This window comes from Nelumbo lutea, chromosome 1 (assembly GCF_056320005.1).
Source record: "Nelumbo lutea isolate HS-2025 chromosome 1, American lotus-T2T, whole genome shotgun sequence".
Taxonomy (NCBI): Eukaryota; Viridiplantae; Streptophyta; class Magnoliopsida; order Proteales; family Nelumbonaceae; genus Nelumbo; species Nelumbo lutea.
In genome coordinates this window covers 183200919-183217677 of record NC_142684.1, presented here as the reverse complement: position 1 = coordinate 183217677, position 16759 = coordinate 183200919, and the positions used below count along the sequence as shown (strand labels likewise).

The window sequence follows — 16759 nt, the reverse complement described above, 5'->3', positions numbered from 1 at the left end:
TGATTTGAATGGATAGCTTTCTACCCAAACCCCAAAAAATGAAAAAGCCAATACATATCAACCAGTTCATCCCCAAGGCAATGGTATAATAATCTTCTGGAAGGAAGCATGTCTGTCAACTTGTGTATAGAACATGTTTAACCGTCGTGACAAACGCATTGCAATGCGTTATTTTGTAGAGTTACTATCCAAGAGAACCAGATATCGTCCACACAAACGTCAGTTAAGAAACAAGGGGAAACAAATAAATAGCCTGAGATCAACAAAAGAACAAAACCCAAGAGGAAAAAGAATATGTAAAACTGACGATGGAATGAAAGGAAACAAGGTTGGAAGAAGAGAGACCCTTTCAACTAGACCAACTAAACTCCCCACCAAAACAAAATGCACCACCCAAATCCAAAAATAATTGTCAACATCAGACAAAGAGAAATTCATCACCGTTTCTATTTTTATGATTCAACACCACCATCTAGCAAAATCTCATATCTTTCCCTGTGTTCTCTCATCCAAAGCAGATTCCCTTAATCATATCTTTTGATCATCATCAACCCAATTCAGAAGAGGTTGTAAGATGAGGCGTCCAATGGGTGGATGAGATACGTGAGCACTAAGGCCACTAACATCAGCACGTATGCAACTCCTTGATCGATTGATGTCCCTGTAGCACAATAACAACACACACCGTCACCATCAATTGCAATTAATACAATCTAAGAGTTCAACCCGGAGGGGAGGGAGAGGGCATTGGCGCAGAAAGATTTGAGAAATCAAAATTACAAGGTAGAGTTGAGAGTAATTGAATGTAAAACAAAGATCAATTCCAATATCCTTAAGGTATGTGTAGACAAAGCTACCACAAAGGTTTTACCAGAATATCATTTTGGGTTAACAATATATCCTATCTTGTCAAATCGAACAAGTAAAAAGAAATTAACAAAGACTCTAAATAGATTTTGAAAACAACAGGTATTCAGAACCACAGATTCAGATTTTTTTCCGCCAAAGGGAGGGAATCAAAATTACATATACTAGTAGAGCTGCTCTCGACATTTGTAGTATGACTATATTTACATGCATTATACGCCAGTTCATGAGCAATTGAGCAGCCGAGTTCAGATTCAAGGTGAGGAGGAAGAGGGGAAAACAAAGATGAAATTGATGGATATCCAAAGAAAGAGAGAAACTCGAGGATCTTAAAGAAATGACGTGTCCGCAAGCATTTTTAGTTATAAAACCTAGATACAAGAGAAAAAAAAAAAACTACAACTTCGATAAAAGCAATGAACTGAAACGCGTTAAAAATACATCAATGAAGTGGACGTAAGATAATCATCGAAAAATAGTAGTGAAGGTAATGTAAGTAGCGGCCATCCAAACTCATGAACCGCTCGCTCAATAGGAACAACGACATCAGCATAAACATACCAGGGCAAAAGGGCCAAAAAACATGAAATTGGAAAAGATGACGTGATCGACGGAGCAGATCTAAACTATAACGTTCGCCTTCAAGAGACTAGCACAATAAAAGAAAACGACAAAATATAACCTTACCGTCGCTTGTAGGAGCCGGAGCAGGGGCCAAGGATTGAGCCTGGACGGCAGGGAATGCAATGCTGAAGATGAGGGCGACGATCGCCATTACTACGAAAGAAACCCTAGAAACCGCCATTGTTTTTCTCCCGCGACTTTTTTTTTTTCTGCTGTTGTTCTTGTGAAACCTAGATCGAAACCTGACCCCTCTCTCTCTCTCTCTCTCTCTCTCTACGGCTTCTCTTTCGCTCGCTTGAGAAAAAAAATAAACCTAGAAGACTTAAAACGCTTGAAATCTCTGCAAACGGCTCCGGAGAGCCGCAGAGAGAGGTGGAGACGGAAGAAGGAAAAAATCACAGAAAACGAATCCGAGGCGCGATGTTCTCTCTCTCTCTTTGAACTTTTGAAGAGGAGGTGGATTGATGGATGTGTGATTTTTATATACCTCTCTCTCTATGTGGGCCCCGTCATCGTCTGCGCGGGCCCCACACTGCAACTCAGCAAAGCAAGGCAGCACCCAACCACACCCCCACCCACCCCATCAGTCATGACCCATGTCATGCGATCGTCCTTCCTGTTTACTCTCGGAACGCTCGCCAGTCTGTCTTCTGCTCAGTTGTTTCCAGCTTATACGATCCAGATGCTCCCACGTGGGATTCTTTAACTGATCTCACTTTTCGGTGGGATAAGAGAAGGTGCACGGGTAGCCCTACCCCCCCCCCCCCCCAAATGTCCAAGGCTCGGTTTGGGATGAATGCAAAAGGTAAATTATAATTTATAAATACAAATACAAATATGCATGTTTCATAATTCATATACAGGCACTCTTCCCAAACGGAGCGTAAATGGTAATTTCGTATCTCCACTCCCTACTCCCAGAGTCCCAGGTAGCAGCCAGCAGGCAGGCGTGGAGCAGCCTTTCCATAGAGTGACGATGCTGCCAATCCGTGTTCAACAACTGGCAATTGGGGGGTCGAGATTCGGGAATAAAAAAAAAAAATGGTAATGGGTTCGACTGTATTCCATTAAACCTCCCTGGGTTTTCTGAAACCTCAAGTTTGGCTCCCTTTCAAACTTCTCCTCACTTTTGGGGATAAAGGGACTTATATCCCTTTTGACTTTTGTGAGTGACAATTGCTCTCTTAAACTTTCAATTGGCCCAAGGGATGTATTAAATTATCAAAATATTTATATAAACTTATTTTTATTTTATTTTTCTCACTTTTTTTTTTCTCTTAAATCCTAATCGGCTCCAAAATACCTCCATTTTCTTTAAAAAAAAAAGATAAAAATAACAAGAATCATTTCATTGACATAGAAAAATAAATTTATTTAAATTATCGTTTTATTTCACTAACATAAAATGTCTCTTTTCATCTTAAAATATAATATTTATTCACTCCTTTTTCTAATAAACCAAGAAAACCAAATAAAATCTTAAATTTATATCTATTAGAAAGAAATCTCTACCATTTTATCTAAATATTGAATTTAGCCAGAAATCTGCAAAGATCTATTAGAAATTTTTAAACAACTGAATAAAAACATTTTTTCAAGTTAACTAATGGATCTCTAATGGAGTGGATATTTGTCACAAATGAAAGTTTAAGGGGTGTCATTTTTTTCATATGTCACGACTAAAACCAAATTTATTTATTCTTTCTATAACCACATTAGTACGATAAATCAATTCAACTAAACAATGAATGATTCTTGCCACATAGATTTTGCTGTAAGTAATTAGGCAATCTTCAACAGAGCCTTAATCACTACTTGTTAGGGTTGCAAATGGATTAGATCATGATCTTATTTAAATTTGAATTTGATCCTATTTTATCAGATTTGGGTATCCTCCTATTAGATTTTCAATCAGATTGGATTGAACAATAGGATCCAGTTAAAAATTGGATCGACTTTGGATCACTCCTATCTGATTGACCTATGGGTAATCAAACCGGATTGAATCAAATATGGATATCTGACATCCTTAGTAGATTCAAATTCAAATTAATCTTTATAAGATTTACCAAATCATCAGATTGGATCGGATATGGTATTTATATTATTTGACCGGATTTGGATATATTCCTATCCCAATTTAATTTGATCCATTTGCATCCCTACTACTTGTGCTTCACTCTCTAACTCCTTGTTCCAAAACAAACTTAGGCCTCATTTGTTTTTCAGTAAATAGAGGGAGGGTAAGATGGTCAATGGAAAAGTTGACCAACTTATCCATGTTCACATATTGGTACGTATGGGTCCTATGGTAAATTGATTTTCTCATGGATGTTATCCATCTCCCAAGTAGATAAGTAATTTCTCCACACAAGGGGAAAATTGCAAAAACATTATTACAAAAAATTGCCCCTTCTAAATAATGAAATTTATCTATACTACTAATACAGTGTGAATGCGTGTGGAACTTTTGTTTGATTAAGGTGATGTTTGGCATCAATGATGATTTCTTGAAAATCACTGCTATGTCGGAGCAACATCAATGTTAGAGGAATTGGCATTGAAATTTCTGTTTGGTTGGTCGATTTTGGTGATTTTCAAGAAATCAACTAAAAACCTATTCTTGAAATCAGCCGTTTTCAAGGATTACTTATTTTTTTTGGTAATTTCTTCCTTTTCTAGTTGATTCCAATTTTTTGAGAATGACATGGCATCCAACATGACATTGAATAATAATTCTAATACGGAAATAATTGGGCCTTGAGAATCAGTATCAAACAAACTAAAAGCTGATTAAAAATCAGCTTACATGGCATAGATGGTACCAAATAACAATTTTTGGTGATTTTTTAGAAATCATCAATTCCAGAAATTTGTTTGGATAATTGGCGAGGAGGAATCATCATCAATGCCAAACATCACCTAAAATATCCCAATTTTGACTTTGGCCCCTCTAATTATAAAGATAGAAATGTAATTTGAATAATTACTTTTCTCCTCATTCAAATCCCTCTCATTTTGTTTTGTATTTAAGGTATTAACTCCCTTTAACATTCATTAAATTCAATTCTTGACTAGAATATCCCTAATTTTGAATTTGATCCCTCTAATTGTGAGGACACAAAACGTAACTTGAACTAGTACATTTATCCTCATTCAATTCCCTCTTATCAAGCATTTTCAATGCCCTAATTAAATAGTAATAACAATTAAAAAAAGATGAAAGCACATAAAGTATAAAATACACAAAAAATTATAAAAATATTTGGTCACATCTCTAATATCGTATATTCATCATGGGCCAGGCTGGGCCGGGCTTTGCACTTATGATAAGGGATATAGCTTAAGCACATGCCTGGGGTTTCAGGCCTGAAACATAAGCCCTAGCCCAGGTCTATACGGACTTGGGCATGATTCCGGGCCAATATCACTTTTATATAAAACATTACATATCTATATATTAAATGACATAACATGCATATAAACTTGTTTTATACATTATATAATATAAAATATTACATATAATATAAATTATACATGCTATAATATTTATATATAAAATATATAATATAATGTAAAATAACATGTATACATATGTATACATTATATACAAAATGTATAAGTTTAAATATATGCGGGCCGGGCCGGGCTTAAAGTATTAAGCCCAAACCTGGCCCTAAAATTTGCAGGCCTGATATGGGCCTGGCTCGGGCCTGAACACAAAACCCAGGCCCAAACCCAAAATTTCTGTGCCAGGCTTGTGCAGGCCAGGCTGGGCCAGGCTAAAATGATCACCCCTAATTCTTATTGTGATAGGAATATTAAAAGATTTAGAAAATTTTGAAAACCTTATTTACTATTATCATCATTACAAAAAAAAAAAAAATTAACACATACAAAGCACATACCCACTTACTAGTGGGTAAAAATTGTCAATTGTTCAACTGGCTTGCTTGTGTAGTCTCATTAAGTTATTATAAAAATGCTATTTTATGGTGACGCAAAAGATATTCCTTTTAATTTTCCAGAAGTTATTTTTCAATTAGAGGTTGAGTCCTATTGCATTATATTATACTTTTCAATACTCATCATGTCTATTTTTCAAGAAGTGAAAGACCATAAAAATTAGGAAAATGATTCATTTTTCTATTGAATATCGTTTTTTTGGAAGAAAACCATTCATTTTCCTTTCCAAACCAAATGCAGCCTTAAACGCAAAAAAATTTTTCTACCAAAATTTGGTGGTTCTATCAGCAAGACTGTAATTTCCGGTTCATTACTCATTTGTTTGAAACTTTTTTTTTGTTCATTTGATTTCGCGGCAAATGATACCACATTATTTAATTCTACCCTTTTTTTGCTATCAAAATAGTGAGGGAGTTTGAATAGTTCCATGAATCACAAACTTTTTTTTGGGGGGTTTTATGATTTCGTTGTGTCTGCTTGAAATTGCTTTTAAGTAAAAAATTCTTTGGGACATATGACACCCACTTGGATAATAATCTTGAGAGTTGAGGCTTCAATATGCAATTTGCAAGCCAACAATTTTCTGGTACTCGCAAGTTGCAACCCACTTGTGAGCAATTCATTTACCTTTCAAAATAAATAAATAAATAAAGCTGAAGTAGATAGACCAGAAAATATGTGATGGGCTTCATGGCGCCATTCAATGTGTCTTCTGAAGAGGTTTTCCTTATCACTCCCGTAAACTTTTGAAATTGTTTTTCAATTGGGAAATCATGATGGTTGAGATGGGATTAGAAAACATTAAAACTGAGTCCAGCTGTGATTGTGAAGATTAAGAGCTGGAATAATCCTATGTGGTGCCGAATCCTTTGTATCTGAATGTTAGTTGGTGTCAGTGTCACAGTCATGGGATCCATTGTTGACAGGAACAACTCACTGAAGCAATTTCTGGTTTCATTAATTATACGTGGAATAAATCAAGCGAGGTCTTATCCATCTAAAAAGAAAAAAAGATCTGTGGTGTAATTTTGTTGGGTCTACGAGGATGGTAAATCCAAGAAAAAGGAGATCGTCCCCAAAGGAGTGGAAGTATTAGCTCAAGAAGAAAATATCTTAACCAGAGTTGCTGTTGTACAGTTGGACTGAACAAAGGCGCATCCGATGCATCCTTATGCCCATCTTTCACAGTTCACCTCCCAAACCCCAAAAAAGTTAAAGAAAATTAAATTTAAGGTGATACTGGCACTAGAGATTAGACCTTCTGGATCTTTGGTGTAAAGTTTAAAATATTGATATGTTTCGGCCTGTATCGGTCAATAAGACGTGTGTCAATCCAGGCCAATCAGTTTATATTCACATCAAGAATTGAAGCTGGTAAACGTGGCCCTTTGGCTATGTTTGGTTTGATAGGAAATGGGAGAAACAAAATGTTGAGGGAAAGACAAAAAAAGGTCCTGAACATGTGAAATTCCTACAGAATTTTCTTTGAATTTTGAATGAAAAAACATTGGCTGTTCATGTTGGACATCCTATGCTATCCACATGTTCTCTTCACAAGAAAAATATACGTCTGTTGGCTTAGCCTTCGGCTAAAGCCGTGAGTCACAGCCCTTGATGTATTGATGTGGCTCCACCTTCAATTAGATGAAATAACGTTAAGGTGGGGCTCAAAATACATTCAAAGGCTGTGATTCTAGGTTGAAGTGGACTTGTCTGAAGGCGCAGGTTGGCTCAACTACGATTTGTTTTTCCTCGGTCAAAATCAAAATTTTGATTAAACCAGATACGTATGTCAAATGCTAGATTGGAAAAATAATCCACCACAATCAAATATACCATATAAGGTAATAGTAGGTTTGACGGGTGACGGGTTCGACTATGATATGGGAAAGATATGATATCTGAAAGACTTCTGATCAATCAATTGAAATAAAAAACCTGGTAGACAATTAGGTGTTATTTATCAAAATTTATGAGTGGGTTTTGATTGGCCAAAACTCTTTTCATACTATATTTTTTTCTGCATCATAAATCTTTGTATCTAATTAAGTTTACTATCTCATAAATATGTCAATCAGTAGTTATCATTAACTAACGGTTAAGTGGCATTTGAGAAGACAAATGCTCTTCGAATGTCATCTAATTTTCTTTATCAACAATCCAAACGTTGATAAAAAATGAAGTCCTAAATCATTGCCTTTTCTATTAAAGAAAGTTAGAATCACCAAAATGTCCACTGAGATGTGAACCCAATTCTCTTGTACAAGAGGCAAAAATTTGTGACTGTTCATTTTTTGTCAACATTTAGTTGGTTAATAAAGAAAATTAAATGACACTAGAAAGGCATTTATATATTTTCAAATGCCACTTAACAACGACTGATACTAGATTGGCACGTTTTGAAAGTTCAAGCACTGGGTTGTCACGTTTTAAAGTTCAAGGACTAAAGTGGCATTAGGCCCAAAGTACAGGGTACCAAGGTTCAAAATATCGATACACCCAATACGCTGATAGAGGCGCATCAAGCAAATCAATACTATTTTTTTTATTTTTTTTTCTGAAACTGGTTCAGGGGGGCTAGTTTAGGGCTCCACCCCCTGAACCGGTCAGACCCCCGATACACACTATAGGGGCGAATCAGAGGGGTCCCAGAATGAAACATATTGGCCGATACGGGCCGATACATGTTGATACTTTGAACCTTGCAGGGTACTAATTGGGAATTTTCCCAAATACTAATTTATCTAACCTGGCTTTTTTTCTCAATCGTAATGAAAGTTTATTATAAAAATTTTATTATTCTTATAGTAACAGACTAAAAGCAACTTATTTTATTTTATTAATTGTCATGGTAAAATAATTTCTATTTAACACGAAGTATCTTCCATTCATTTGTTGGTAAAAAATCCTGGCTATGACTTTTTGGGAATGTCGATTCCCTCGTGTTTGAACTTTGAAGTCCATGCGTGATATACTCCAAAGTCCAAACTGCCGGAAACCAGCCTCTATTGCAAATGGTTCCTGGTTGAGCTATACAAACCTGTAGGAGAAATTAAATAGTAGTAAACATGCAGCAAGTGAGCATGATCACATGCAAAATACCTCCAAAGGCAAAACCAATGTTGTAGCCCCCGAGTTATGCCATTTTCGCACTGGATTTCAACCATGACAAGCACGTTAATCACATCCACTAATTGGATCGGACTATACTTGTCGAGAACTCTTCATAAAATAAATTCAATTTTGCTCCTTGGAAGAATTCCAAATTTCCAACCACGCTCCATTGGTTCCCTTGAATAGGCTACACTTCTAGTTTAGGATCCAATTTTCCTGTTGCATTGCCTTCTCCAGTTAAAACCCCGTCCGGGTCCTGCATAGAATGCAATTTATCAGCAAAGTATAATAGGAAATTGATGAAGGACGGAAAGCCATGGACAGATAAGATCACACCTCCACTCCCCATTTGATATAATCTGGTGATTCACAAGCTTTGTACTCATCAACCAAGCTCTCTATTATTTCTCGAGATTCGTCAAATTCAGAAAGATCGTTATCCTGTCCATATATGATGGGATAAAATCAAATTAAAGAACAATTACGTTTTTTTATAGAATGGAACCATAATACACAATGCACCTTGTCAGTTGCAGAATCAAATGTGAAAACTACATCATTGAAATGATTATAATTCCGAGAGAGGGTTTCCTACTCAAGTCTTTCGGTGAGATTCTCTAGACAATGAAGGAATCTTCCACGTGGCAAAGTTGTTCAGGAGTCCAAATAGGCCCCACATGCTCCTCTTGTCAGCTTCTGTTCATGGGGCAAATTTCAGCCCCCAAAACTTTGCCACATGTCAACAATAAGTCCTTTACCTCTTGCTAATACAAGGTAGGTTATAGAACTGACATAGAATGTGAGATTGAATACATGACAAATCCAGGACCAGGTCACCTAACTGGTGGCTGGTTTAGATTAGTCACATCATCCCTCTACATGGCAGAAATAAGCTGGTTGTACAGGGAAGCTCCCTACTCCCTACTTAACCCAACTGGTTTTGTATGATTATATATCTATAAGTGGAAATGTTTGTTTTTATATAAATGTGACTGTAGGAGATGCACTGAACGAACCTCTTGAAGTAGAATAACATTTAAAACTATGCTTTTAACAAAGATAATAATAATTTATGTTCTGTTGCAACACCTGGTATTGTTTTAATCAATTGTGCAAACATATCAGATATAAATTAAAAAGAAACTGAATTAAACACTATGAAAAAACATCCCTCAAGATTAAAGCTTATGACATGCACTTGGTAGCATTTAACTTACTGCAAACATGGGGAACTTCCGATAGTTGTCAAGGAAGGCTTGTTTCTTTCTCAATTTCTCATACTGGGTCAAACACTTGCTGAAGAGGTGCCTTATACTAGTGTGGCTTGCTAGCATAAGACCACTAACCTGATAAAAGGTATAATAATCCGACAAAAAAGGGGATAGGTATTAGTAAAACTTTCTCTCATATAAGTACTAAAGCATTTTTTATAAACACAATAAAAAACAACCCCACCCCTCAAAATAAATAAAGGATTGGTGCACAAGTAAATGAAATTGTAGGATGGAATGGAAATGAAAACATGATTCCCAGTTTTGGAGGAAGATAGGAAAAAAATTACTGATGTTGGAATAAAGAGAAAACAGAACAGAAATAATACAAGTATGACCTTACCCTATGAGCAGTTTGAATATATGGGGACTTCCTGGATAATGCAACCTGCAACAAGGAAAGTTACAATATAAGCAACAGATAACTAAAATGGTAATTTTCAAAGGGAATGCAACTTGGACTGGCCTGGTTGAAGTATTTGTTAAATTTCTAATGAGAGCTTGGCACAAGGCCTGAGGCCAAGCAGAGGAAGTTCTTCAAAAGAGGGTAACTAATTTGCACAGCATTGTATATACTTTTTCCCAATGGAAGAAATACCTGAATACTTGCAGGACCCCACTCAATAAAATTAACAAGCTTTCTTTCACGTATTCTTTGTAAACTTTCATGAACCTGATCCAAAGAACACATACATTAACATCATGCATAAGAAAATTTAAGCAATTTTTACTAAATTGAATTGACTAGATGTGCAGATCCAAATGATCAATGACAAAAAATACAGTCAAGCCATCTAAGCTTTGTCATTTGAATGATTTATCAATGGAAGAAAGTGGAAATCCTTCTAGATAAAGATAAAAGGTGCTTCTAAAAGCTGACTATTGATACTAGTCAGCTGTCTGAACCTAGATGTAGGCAAGCCACCCACAGGTAAATTTTCAACTTCAACACACCTTAGTTGATGTCTGTAAGGATATTCAACCCTAGGCTGATATTTGCAAGATACTGCTTAGACAAATATGCAATGTGTCAGACAAGGAACATGGATAAAATAGAAGTGTATGTGTAATGTAATATAATAAAAAAAAAATATTCATATCTAAAGATATATGGACCAAGTTTTTTTTTGACAAAAAACAGAGTTCTTATATGGATATGTAATTCCAAGGGCAAGATTAGTAGATGGTAGGTAAGAGAATAAAAGATGGTACAAAACAGAAAGGAATAAAAGATGATACAAAGCAGAAAGGAATATCTATATCTATATCTATAGATATAGATATAGATACATATCAGATAAGGTGGACTTTGTCAAAAGATCTATGAGAGCTCTAGATGAAAAAAAAGTGTGTTGCTTCAGAGAAACTTTGATGAAACTTCATGTGTCTTAGACATTTTATAAGGTGTCCCAGCATGTGGTGAAAAGGGACTTGACAAAAGTATTCACCAATTATGTCAAAGAGACAGGTCGAGAAAATAAATAATGCAACTTTCAGCTACTTAATACCTAAAACAGTAGCTATGGAAGAGCAAGTAAATTTGTTAGGTCCAATTGTCCTGTATCAAGCATTTAACTTGTCAGCTTTAAGAAGAGGTGGACTTGGTGGCTGGACTTCTCCAATAAGAGGCATAGATAGTTTTTAGCTTTATGTGCATGCATTATCTATGAAATGGAGGAGATCAAAGTCATGGTGCAAAATTGGCTTGGAGAATGACTATGGCCATGTGGAGGCTTCTTAAAATAGACAAATGGAAAATGGGGTAAACATAAACATTGAGAATGGAAGTTAAGGCATGACAGCACATGTATCTATTAAATGAAACTCCATAATGTTTTCTTCACTGTGTGATTGTGTGCATGTGTGGGGTGGGAGGGGGTTTCAGGGTCAAGCAATCCCCTCTTCTTTTATCTTGGTTGTTGGGTTACTTAACAAGATTCTTGAAGGGCTGGAGATTTGGGGCTGATAAAGTTTTAGAATGGAAGCTGAAGTTTCATGGATTTCTCAGCTTCTAAGGCATCCTTTATGTAGATAGCTTACCCAGATAAGAACCTCTAGAATTGATCAGGTGATCTCAAGAGGACATTACAGAGAATGTTTGTATCTGTTGTAGGGCAAAAGCAGAATTAGCTTTCCATCTCCTACACTGGGAGTATGCTACCAAGGTCTGGATCCATTTATCAAGCTCTTTTCGAAGACAATGGGTCATTCTAAAGCATGTTGCTGAGAGAGAGTTTCAAATTAATTTTATAGGAGTTCTTTTTCTTTTTTTTTTTTATAAGAAAAGTGTAACTTTCATTAATGACATTGAAAAGAGAGTACAGTTATCACCACCCAAAGGATGGGCGGAAAATCAGAACAAAATTCTTACAAACAAGCCCAAAACAAACTCTCCCTAATAAATCCTTGCTTAGCTAACGTGTCAGCCATTCCATTTGCTGATTTTCTTACCCAATTAAATTGCACCCCTAGTTCCCTTGCTAAGCTAATAATCTCTCTTAGAGGCTGTCTAAGTGACCATACTCCCAAGTTTCTAGATTGCACCCACCCTATTACCAGCTTGGAGTCTCCTTCCACTTCTAAGTGCTGCATACCCCATTGTTTCGCCAATTTCAATCCATGAAGTAAGGCCATAGATTCTGCCCTCAAAGAATCTCCCACCCCAATCGGGCCTGAGTAAAGGGCCAAAACTCTTCCTTCCTCATTTCTGAAGACACCCCCAACTCCCGACGGGCCTGGATTACCTAAGGAGCTTCCATCAAAATTTAATTTCACCCTGAACTGAAATGGTGGTGACCAAACCTCTTGAATTACAGGGGAAAAGGGAGAGGATACAGTTATAGAGCTCTAATTTCTAACTAAGCCAGCTGAGAAGTCTTTGAAAAGTTGCTGCACTTTCAACAAATGAAGAATCTTGATGGTAATGACCTCAACAAGTGCTTCTGTGGATTTTTCTTGTCCTTGGAAAATCCTATTATTTCTCTCTTCTCAAATTGTCCAAAGGACGGCTGCTCTTGTTACTCTCCACATTACCCTGCCTCTTTTCTTTGGTTGCCAGAAGAAGCTAGAGTCAAAGAGATTCAGCACACACGAGGGGAGATTCCATCCGCAACTAAAAAGAGAAGAGAACCAATCCCGCAAATAATAAGCAAAAGGATAAGAAATCAAAAGACGAGTCACCGTCAGTTGTCAAGGTGACGCCTAGGCAGGCACCTAGGCAACAAGGCGCCTTTGGAGGCTCGCCTCGCCAAATCACCAAGCAGTTTTGTACTTCCGATTATAAAATACTTTTTTATTATGTATTTTTTGAGATTACAACTATAAAATAGACATTATTAAACTAAAATATTCATTTTGTGTGCTTATATACTAATTTCTTTTTATTATTTTCTTATTTGTTAGGTTTAATCAACACAAACATTGCTAAATGCTATATTGAACCCTCAAAGACTTCAAAACCTGAACCAATAAGGTAGAACTTCAAAAACATAGATTCTTCTTCTTTTTCTTCCATATCTTCCATACCTTCTACTTTTTTCTTTTCTTCTTTTCCTATAACAAAAATAAGGGTTCAGACCCTATGTTTTTTTCAATTTTCTTTTTTTTCTTCTTTATTTTGTCATGAATATGTTGATTTTCTATACTTAAACATGAACTTAATAGTTTTCTTATGAAAATTATTAATAATTATTAAGGAAATATGGTTATGGTACCTAAGGAACTATTCTAGAATCTAATGTTTTACATAAGGCAATGCCTAGGCACCCACCTAGGCGACTAGGTGACAAGGCGCCCCCTTGTCGCCTAGCGTCACCTTGGTGCCTTGAAAACTACGGTCACCGTCCTCACTATTTCTTAAGCAAAGGCAACAAACATGTGGGTAAAGGCACCAATCTGGCCTTTTTCTTTGAAGTACATCCGTAGTGTTGATCTTTTGACAAGCCACTTCCCAGCAAAAAGCCCTAACTTTTGGTGGAACAGGTGTACACCACACTTCTCTAGCAGGAAAGGAGGTGGGCACAATAGAAGGCTGAATTAGGGCATTGAAAAAAGAAGAGAAAGAGAAAACCCCTGAAGAGGATTCTGTCCAAATTCTACTGTCTAGGCAAGAATGGTCTAGGAAAATTGAATTCAACATAGAGAACAATCCATCTGCATAAGCCAATTCTGAATCCCTTAATCCTCAAACCCAAGTCTCAGTTCCCCTCAGATACACAGAAAGAGAAAATGACTTTGAATTTATTTAGGGAAAGAGAACACATTACCGGTAATCTATCCTTAAGGGTGGTGTTCCCAAACCAAAGATCCCCCCAAAATAGAATTTTATTACCTAAACACAGATCGAATCTGATGAAAGGGAAAAAGGAAGGAAAGACTCTAGCAATGGCTTTCCATGGGGAGAAGTGAGTAGCCCTAGGGTTGACACCAACATCCCATCCATTAGCTGCCATCCTGTGAATACTTTCCACCACCAAGTGCCACAAACTGTCTTGCTCTAGGGGAAACCTCCACAACCACTTTCCTAACAATGCTATATTTCTTAATCTAATAATGCCAATGCCTAGACCCCAGAGTCCTTTTTCCTAGAAACTACTTCCCACTTCACTAGATGGTCTTTTCCGAGTCTCCTGGTTCCCACAGAAAATCTCTCATGATCTTCTCTATCTTAGTGGCAACTTTGATAGGTAACTTGAAGGTAGACAAAAAATACATCAGAAAGTTGGTCAAAGTGGACTTGATTAAAGTGATTCTACCCCTAGTGAGATATAATTTCTCTTCCACCCTGCTAGCTTCCTAGTGAACCTTTCTAAAACTGGGTACCAAAAACTTTCAGTTCTAAGATTTCCCCCTAGGGGAAAACCTAAATACAACATAGGCCAACCACTAACCTTGCAGCCCAAAGAGCTAGCCACCAATTGCACCTTGTCTTCTTGTAAATTTACTCCCTCTACATAACTCTTATTCCAATTGACTTTTAGACTAGAGACTCTCTCAAAGTGTGTCACTATTGATCTCAAATTATCCATCTCCTCTGCTTCCCCTTCACAAAAAAGAATGATATGGTCCGCAAACTATAGGTGAGTGACCACCACTTGTTGCCTCCCAACTCTCCAACCTTTGATTAGGTTCCTTGAATCAGCCTTGGAAATCAAGACACTTAAGACATCCACTACTAAGGTGAAGAGGAAAGGTGACAATGGGTCTTCTTGTCTAAGGCCTTTCTTAGCAGGGAAGAAGTCCCTAGCTACTCCATTTACTAGGACTAAAAAATGACAAGAGGTGATACAACCCTTTATCCAATTACACCACCTCTCTCCAAAACCCTTGTTCCTCAACACTTCAAGCAAAAGCTCCCAGTCCACCAAATCGTAAGCCTTTTCTAGGTTAAGCTTACAGATCATACCCCCTCTCTCCTTTTCTTTTTTTGTAATCCACACATTCATTGGCTATTAAGATCTGATTGATAATTTGTCTCCCTTGCACAAAAGCCCCTTGATTTGGCAAGATTAAGGAGGGTAAGACTTTCTTAAACCTTAGGGCAAGAACTTTAGATATGATCTTATACAAAGTCCCAATCAAGTTAATTGGTCTAAAGTCCTTAGGATGAATTGCCGGAACCCTCTTTGGAACCAAGGCTATAAAAGTAGCATTTGCACTCGCATTTATTTTCCCTCTTCAAAGAACTCCAAGAAGACATCCACCAAATCATCACCTAAAATACCCCAACAATCTTGATAAAAAGCCATAGTGAAACCATCTAGGCCCGGGGCTTTTGATCTTTCCACAGAGAAAATTGCCTCCTTTATTTCCTCAACCTCAAAAGGCCTCTCCAGGGGTTCCAACAAATCCCTTTCTCCAACAAGCCACTCAAAAGTCAATTAGAGTCTCTCTCACTCTACTGAGACTATCATAAATGGATTTAAAATGCTCTTTTATAGAAGTTCTTTGATAGTTTGATTTTGATTGGAATTCATTTTATAGGAGTTTCTGGAGGAAAATACAAAGAGACAAACTTGAAATAAAGTTGTAGCAGTCCTAGGTTTAATTTGAAAACTATTCAAGAGGAGAAAAGAAGAAAAAGAAGTGAAGGAGAAAAATGCATTTAGGATGACAAATCCAAATACTGGCCATCTTATAAATAAAAGACAATTTGGTTTTACAAGATAATAACTCTTTGTAAAAGGAATTTTATATGTAGACCTTAAAACGATGGATGTCAACAGAATATTACCTGAGTAGGGTCCACCTCTCCTTGAATGATATTTAATATTGATATGTACTTTGCTTTACTTGCTTCTTTTGTTCGTGCATAAGAGGAAACCATGATATTCTTAGTCTGCAAAACCTACGAAGTAAGAAACCTGTCCATCGACCTGGAAATTATTTACTCTTTATTTAACAAGTCATGGAAATAATGGGGACATCCAAATTAGTAGGTTTCTTGCCTGCAGAAGTCTTCTCATGACATCTAGTACTGTAGTTTTGCGAATTACACTAGCCTGCAAAAATGGAAAATTGTCCATCAGAATGCTGCAAAAAGCTTCTGATTGAAGCAAGAAAAGAGTAATTGAATACCCAAAGAACTCGATTGCAAAATTATGCTTATTTTGGCCTTGCAAACAATTACTTCACCATGATTTTATCATTGGTTGTTAGAACCCATTAGAACAATTGCAATGTGCAGCAATTGCAAGTTACAATATAGAAACTAAAATAAAGCTAAGTATGTTGAGAAAACATGGTAACTATAGCCTCATTGAATTGGGTAGAAGGCAGTCAAACAACCATTGGACTGAGTTGCTTCCATCAATGAAAAGAATAACCATTGTGCTGCCTAAGCAAGGTCTGGCTTACATGATACCTAGACAGAAAACCAAGGAACTAAATAAATTTGGGCATTAACCCAGAATCTCATA

The 16759-nt window shown here is 36.7% G+C and overlaps 2 protein-coding genes across 2 annotated transcripts in view; both read right to left on the bottom strand.

Annotated features, from left to right (window-relative positions):
* Nucleotides 1–204: 204 nt before the first annotated feature.
* Nucleotides 205–1945, bottom strand: LOC148879689 (arabinogalactan protein 41-like). Its single transcript, XM_088961308.1, has 2 exons — nt 1555–1945; nt 205–661 (listed from the first exon to the last, which is right to left on the bottom strand). Exons 1-2 carry the CDS (start codon nt 1670–1672, stop codon nt 558–560), a joined length of 222 nt encoding a protein of 73 aa, XP_088817434.1. The 5' UTR covers nt 1673–1945; the 3' UTR covers nt 205–557.
* Nucleotides 1946–8273: 6328 nt separating this feature from the next.
* The window catches only part of LOC148879688 (tubulin gamma-1 chain-like), a 31191-nt gene continuing 22705 nt past the window's right edge, over nt 8274–16759 (bottom strand). The window contains exons 5-11 of the mRNA XM_088961307.1: nt 16289–16342; nt 16075–16179; nt 10441–10515; nt 10186–10230; nt 9789–9917; nt 8908–9012; nt 8274–8827 (exon numbers count right to left, since the gene is read on the bottom strand). Coding sequence (XP_088817433.1) covers nt 8759–8827; nt 8908–9012; nt 9789–9917; nt 10186–10230; nt 10441–10515; nt 16075–16179; nt 16289–16342 — 582 coding nt within the window. The 3' untranslated portion in view covers nt 8274–8758. The remainder of the gene's footprint in view (nt 8828–8907; nt 9013–9788; nt 9918–10185; nt 10231–10440; nt 10516–16074; nt 16180–16288; nt 16343–16759) is intronic.